The 6,244-nt window shown below is 40.7% G+C and overlaps 1 protein-coding gene across 7 annotated transcripts; it reads right to left on the bottom strand.

Moving 5' to 3' along the window:
• Window positions 1–848: 848 nt before the first annotated feature.
• On the bottom strand, window positions 849–5,697 carry LOC123136616 (shewanella-like protein phosphatase 1). Of its 7 annotated transcripts, none has more exons than XR_006467141.1 (11): window positions 5,340–5,697; window positions 4,914–5,017; window positions 3,757–3,870; window positions 3,474–3,689; window positions 3,090–3,225; window positions 2,743–2,944; window positions 2,557–2,648; window positions 2,404–2,473; window positions 1,959–2,060; window positions 1,641–1,778; window positions 849–1,259 (listed from the first exon to the last, which is right to left on the bottom strand). XR_006467141.1 is itself a non-coding variant. In XM_044556043.1 (9 exons), the coding sequence occupies exons 1-9, from the start codon at window positions 5,548–5,550 to the stop codon at window positions 1,974–1,976; spliced, it is 1,203 nt and encodes a 400-aa protein (XP_044411978.1). In that variant the 5' UTR covers window positions 5,551–5,695; the 3' UTR covers window positions 1,956–1,973. The 7 variants fall into 7 exon arrangements, 1 of the variants encoding a protein (XP_044411978.1); XR_006467140.1 differs by having other exon boundaries at window positions 1,641–1,764; XR_006467137.1 differs by having other exon boundaries at window positions 2,772–2,944; window positions 5,340–5,694.
• Between the last annotated feature and the right edge of the window lie 547 nt (window positions 5,698–6,244).

The following is a 6,244-nucleotide window of genomic DNA, read 5'->3' as shown; positions in this document are numbered from 1 at the left end:
CTAAACTTGAGAAGTTCAGATTAAGGAAGGATGTTAAACATATTGTTGTGTTACAGGACTCTTGGGCCAGCCGAACCAACCTTGGCCCTCAGGTTGGAGTAGTTAGGATAGATTTTCTGCTAAGCTTTATCTCTATCTCTAAACCTCCACCTCCTGTAATATCTCCTGTGGTTAGCCTCGACGCTGCTACCTCCTGTATCACGCTACATATCAATATATACCTGCGGGTCTTCATGTATGGAGATTGAGACGCTTACCCATAATTTCTATACATACTATTAACTTTAATTTGGCATGGTTGCCACCATTATGATTATAATTAGCAAATGCCGAGTTCTCACATGGTACCACTAGTGCAAATATATCAACCCACATGGTTCACCCCCCCCCCCCCCCCCCCCCCCCCCTAGCACACAATTTCAATAACCATGTGGTTGCGTGGGTTTGCGATTGGGGTCGCCGTCCCACACGTTTGCCGTGGATGAATTGTGTGCAGTGACACGGGCAGTCGCATACAATTGGCTCAACGGAACATGTGCGATTGTACATCCATCCGACAGATTCATTACAAAGAAAACATGTGTGTCAATGTCGTGCATCACATATGGTTGGCATTGCACAATTGTATGTGTTATACTGATTCATCACACACGATGTTTTAATGGTAGAACATGTGCGTTATTTGGTCTATTGCGCACTTTGGTTCAATCGTTCGTGTTATGGTTGTCCATTGCACATGGTTTGTTTTTCTGGATCTTGTCGAACGTAATTTTTGTATAATTTAATCCATGCAATAAGCAAATTGGTCAGAATTTTAGTTTGAACATAGACCCACAACATAATTCATATAAATCAAACATACCCAAACATAACAAATGTTCAACCACCATTGCATAATTAATGGATGTCACAATAGCACCGTAGCATACATATACAAGTGCCACCGTGGCAGTACTCTTTTGACATCTAAAATCTTTAACATCATCAGCATCATAGACATTAACATTCTAGGTGAAGACCAGTCGGGTTGTTGGCGAAGCAGAAGAAGCGAAATGTCCATACTGTGCTCTCCTCCATGAGTATGGCACACACAACTTTACCCCAATTCCTATGGATGAGTGTCCGGTTGTCCTTCGCCTTCTTGATGAACACTTGAAGATGATAACAGTGTTGTTGCTCATGATTTACTATTATGTTCCTTCCTCATGAGCAAGCCGATACTTTGCGATGTAAGACTGAGTGAACAGTCCTGGAAAGTACTGAAAAAGAAAATATTCAGATATGTGTCGTCCACACCCTCCCTTACCCCCACCCCCTTCTGTGCATACGAAGGTGCAGAAAAACCCAAACCTTGGGTGCTGAATACATCAAACTTTAAATATCACTCCGTTTTCTGCATTTGCTTTAAGATATAGCATGATCACTTTCATGTATTCTGGAGTTGTTCTTGCTAATTGTAACTTACACACACAGGTTTTACATGGTGGATTCAATCATTGAATTCAAATTAGCTACTTTGGAAGACCTTATATTTCAGTAGGGGCATAGAATGAAAAGTAATTTCAAGTTTGTGAAGCTAGATGATTGAATCACATACATTCAAAGAGGTATGCTGTTTTGTCAACAGAAAATGCACTAACCGTTATGGAAAGCCGGTTGGTCTCTGTTGATGTATATATGTCCTGAAGAATTTAGTCAACCGGGTGTCCACCCAAAACTGTCTTGTATAATATCTTTCCCAGTAAAATGCTGCCTGTTATATACCTGCAATAGCATACCTATTTCACTCATGAATTTTTCAGGCATGGCAAGCAATAAATAAAAATGAAATTTGTAGGTTTCCTGTAACAAAATTATTGTCCCAACAAATAATAAAACTCTTATTTTTGCAGATTCTTCAAAGAATGATTTACCCAGTTTTGGGGACTAAGAGGAGAGATGAATTTAAGAGTGCTTACATAAATTTCGAGCTTTCATAAATAGTCCAGCACTTCCATCTCATCGTATGAGTCCCTCTGGCCCTTTAGAACTCTTGGTCTGTCATTGACTATTTCTAGGACCTAGCCATTAGAGTTGAACATCAGACACCAAAAAAATGTTTTGTCCTAAATCCTTATCATTCAATAAGGAGAACATGTTTATGTGCATCAACATATTAAATTTTACTAGTCATGCAGGCTTAAATTTTCCAGAAATCAAGTCATTTCTTCATTAAAACTGGAAAAATACCATGATGTTACTGCACATAGTACATATATAATGCGGCAGACCTACAACAATTAACCACACTATGGATTTAGCAAATTAACCCTAACGTAGCAAACACTAAATGTTTGTAGAAGAGCACAATACTTAGGACAAAACAAGGGATGTCATGAATTGGGCCAAAAGGAATAAATTTACCTCTGGTCTCGAATGCAGTACACCATAAGACATGCCCACATCAATACACCAAACTTTACCATCGCATTTGCTGGGAACAAAGAGACAGTCATCTATAGCTTATTTGAGAAAATATTGATATCTTTTCTTTACCCAATTGAGAACAATGTATACCAGTTCACTCCACGAGTCTGGGGAGTGTGTCCGACGACCATTCCTTTAGCTCCAACAGATTTCAATGTTTGTTCAGCGACAATAGAAGATAGCTGAAACGAACAAAAATATTTGTATGATAATTATGTTAAGCATGTGACAACAGTTCTGTAACTAACAAACATTTTCCATGGTGAAAAATGAAACCATATGTTTAGTGGGTTGGATCTTCTCACATCCCAAGAACGCTGTGTCCTTTCAACTGAATCTTGAGAGTACAAACGAGTCCATACTACACTGTCATATCCTCTGGTAGCTATGAAGGGGAGATCGGTATCATCGCTGTCTTCACTTGAACATTGCATCCAATTCGATACTTCCTTGTTGATGCGTTCAATCCCGTATTGAACTATGGAGTGGAAATGGACTTAGAATTTTAGATAACACTTACAGAAATATGTGATATCAACTGGAATATATTAGGTGATTTTTTTATATTAGAAGCAGAATTGTAAATGCCGAGCTCAAATCACACAATCTCTTGAGCGACTCACCATGATGGGGAAGAAGACCACCATGGCAAAACATCCAGTCATTGACATTCAGGACAACAGGATGTCGTGCCAATTCGCAAGCTAATGGTCCACCTTGCTTAAAAAGTGATGCTCTTGCAGCAAACCCTTTATTTTTCTGTCTCGGCATTTGGAGGGAAATATCTCAGAAGCAGAAGAGAATAAATCATTACCCATTTTTTGAAGGCTATCCATCTAGTGAAACGCTGCTGGTTATTTCTTTTATTTTCATTTTGTTGTGGACTTGGGATGTACTTACCAATGTACTAAAATTGGAAATGTTCATTACGACATGATTTTTTATATCCGAGCGTGGTTAATTGAACAAGTTCAGTCATTCTTCATTGGCAGTCAATGCTTTGTTACCTTGACAAAGTTCAAAGGAAGCCAGTCACCATTAGGCGACACCCGATATTCTTCCTTCCACCTTTGAGAAACATTAACCCAGTTGAGGAAAGCATCATCCCACTCGCCATCAAATTCCTCCAAGTATTCCAGGAAGCGTATACACTCATCAAATGATCCTGGATCGACGTACCGGAAATCGCCTTCCACATTCATTGTTTCATGATTTCCGTTTACCTAACATTTTCTCTTAAATATTACAATGTTGTAGAGTACTTAGAATGACATGATGTAATGGTCAAACCTGAAACACAGCACCGCCTTGAGATTTTGCTTGCACATTGAGTGAACTCAACAGGGACAGTATTGCAATTTCATCTTCTCCACGGTCAAGGATATCCCCAACTTGAACCAGAACCTGTACACCAGCACACCACACACATTTTGTAAAATAAAATAAAAACAAGCACATCACACATTTGTCTGAAAGGTTCAATTTTTAAACACACTCCACCTGAGAGCAGTAGAGAACACAGACACAGTATGCTAAAGTAGTACTTGGTTTGGCTTGAAGCCTGACTACGAAAATGTCCATATTGATCATACGCTTTCCAAAACCGCTTAAAACCTTGCCCGATTTTTAATAATGTTTTGCATTTCTTGCCTTTCAAAAATATTAGAAGTTTCCTGTATGTAGGAAAATGCAATGAAACAGTAACCTGCATAACGTCATCCCAAAATATGAATATTTGTATCTAGTGAAAAAAAAAGAGACATTCAGTAATCTCTTGCGTTTTTTGTATGGAATAAGAACGATCATATTGGTATGGGAAATTACTATAACAGGTTTTTCCTGGAACCTTTGATAGGCAAACAAAGCCCCAAAACCTTATCCACTACGGTGGTTTTGGACCTCAGAAGTTTCGCCAAATTTGAAAGTGTTAATGAAAGCAAGAACTGCTATAGAATGAGAACTTGCAAAGATTCATTAATAAATTTGATTATCTGTGTCATAAAAAATGCAAAAGTAATCTCTATCCATTGTCATTTTTCCTGCATACACAAAAGTCATAGTGCCTGTGGGTTACAGTTTCAGAGCATTCCCTATATCTATGATTTTTTACAGTTTTGGGAAACCCCAAAATGCAGAACCATTAACCAAAAGTAGGCTAGAGTTAAGGTTAAACGGTTGTAGAACATTCAGAATCAAATATAGATACAAACTTAAGGATTCTAGTCTAACCAAGCACCACAATTCAGGATTCAGAATGCACCAACAAGACCATTATCTACTAAAAAAAGGTAAAATACTAAGATGCCCTACATTTTGGCAAGTAGGTTACGAATGCTATTCTACAAGAAAGCGCTATCCAGCCAATCCCTAACAAGAACCTATTAATGGAAATCTTAAAAAAAGAAACGGATAATAAAACTTCAAATGTGGTGTAAAGGTGGAAGTACCGTCTGCCCGCCTGTCCACACATGACAATCTGATTCCGCGCTCAGGACACCGGCCATCACCAGTGCAGCCCTCGTTTGGTGGAGATCACCATGGAGGTCGCCAACTGCAACGCAAAGTTCTTGTTCACATCACATATTACTATCGAAAAACCAATGTTAATCAATTTTCAAGACACAAGGGCCAATTTCACTTGGTCTCTAACTCTCTATTACTGTTACTCTTCTTCTTTTCCACTGGCACCAAATTAATTAACCAAGGAGATGATGGAGCACATATGCACAATTGCACATGTGTGATCAGGCAGGATACTGGCAAGCACAAACATGCAGTTACAAATGGCTCGGCGCTTGGCCGTTGAACGAATACACAGAGCTGTCTATTTCTTCAGAACGGAAAAAAAAGCGAACAGACGATAATATACGTACCAGCGACAATGCGGCGGCCGGGGGCGGAGACGAACGTGGGCGGGTCCCCGGAGACGATGATCGGCCGCCCGGCTGCTGCCGCGGCACGGCAGGAGAAGGAGCCGCCGTCTCTGTGCTGCCTGCTAGGACAGACGACAGAAGTCGAGGGGCTCAAGCCGGAAATGGCCGCCGTGCGCAGCCGCAGCCGCAGCCTGAAAGGAAGGACGGCCATGTCGCGGCAGGTGGCGGCGGCTCCGTGTACGTGGCTGCCAGTCGGCCAGGTGAGCTAGAGAGCCGAGAAGATGTGAGCGTGTGCGTGCGTACGCTGTAAAAAGTGTGGAGTGAAAGGGCTCCGGCTCCGCGGCTCGTCCATGATCTTCTTCTCAGCCAGTCATTTGCGGATGACTGTCTTCGCCCGCCACCCGCACCGCGTCTCGGAATCTCGGCCTCTCGGAGAACCGGCCTGGGCCACGAAGCCACACACCCTCTCACGATCTCTCATGGGCTTCTCCTCTCTGTTTCTCCCTTTCAACTTACTTTCTCAGGATTCCCTGAGTAAAAAAATTGAGGGCCTCTTTGATTCGCCCGATTTGTGAAATGCAGAAATATCTACTTTTCCTTAAAAAAGAATGTAAAGATTCTTGCGTCAACTATTCTTTCTACCATCTTTTCATCCGTCCTCCCATTCTTCACAATTTTTCATGGTAAACTCTAATACCGACCAGACATCTTTGATAATCCTTTTAATAAAAGTTAGGGCTGGGAATCCCTTTGATTAAAAAATAACCTTGACAATCCAATAAATAGAAAAAAATTACGGTTCATAAAAAAATAAATCTTAATATATCTTCTGCTTACTTAAAAAAATAAGTAAGGTTCATTTTCCTGCCGCACCAGCCTTTTGTGCCTGATTTCGTCCGTCCTCC

Source organism: Triticum aestivum, chromosome 6B (genome assembly GCF_018294505.1).
Source record: "Triticum aestivum cultivar Chinese Spring chromosome 6B, IWGSC CS RefSeq v2.1, whole genome shotgun sequence".
In the NCBI taxonomy this organism is placed as follows: domain Eukaryota; kingdom Viridiplantae; phylum Streptophyta; class Magnoliopsida; order Poales; family Poaceae; genus Triticum; species Triticum aestivum.
This window is presented reverse-complemented; position numbering and strand designations above follow the sequence as displayed.

Bases quoted from the DNA above. Each gene is read 5' to 3' on its own strand.
- LOC123136616 (XM_044556043.1), bottom strand. From the start codon at position 5,550: ATGGCCGTCCTTCCTTTCAGGCTGCGGCTGCGGCTGCGCACGGCGGCC. The intron at 3,690-3,756 runs GTTTGACCATTA...AGAAAATGTTAG, and splicing joins AAGGCGGTGCTGTGTTTCAG to GTAAACGGAAATCATGAAAC. The intron at 2,474-2,556 runs GTATACATTGTT...CTTTGTTCCCAG, and splicing joins CAGACTCGTGGAGTGAACTG to CAAATGCGATGGTAAAGTTT.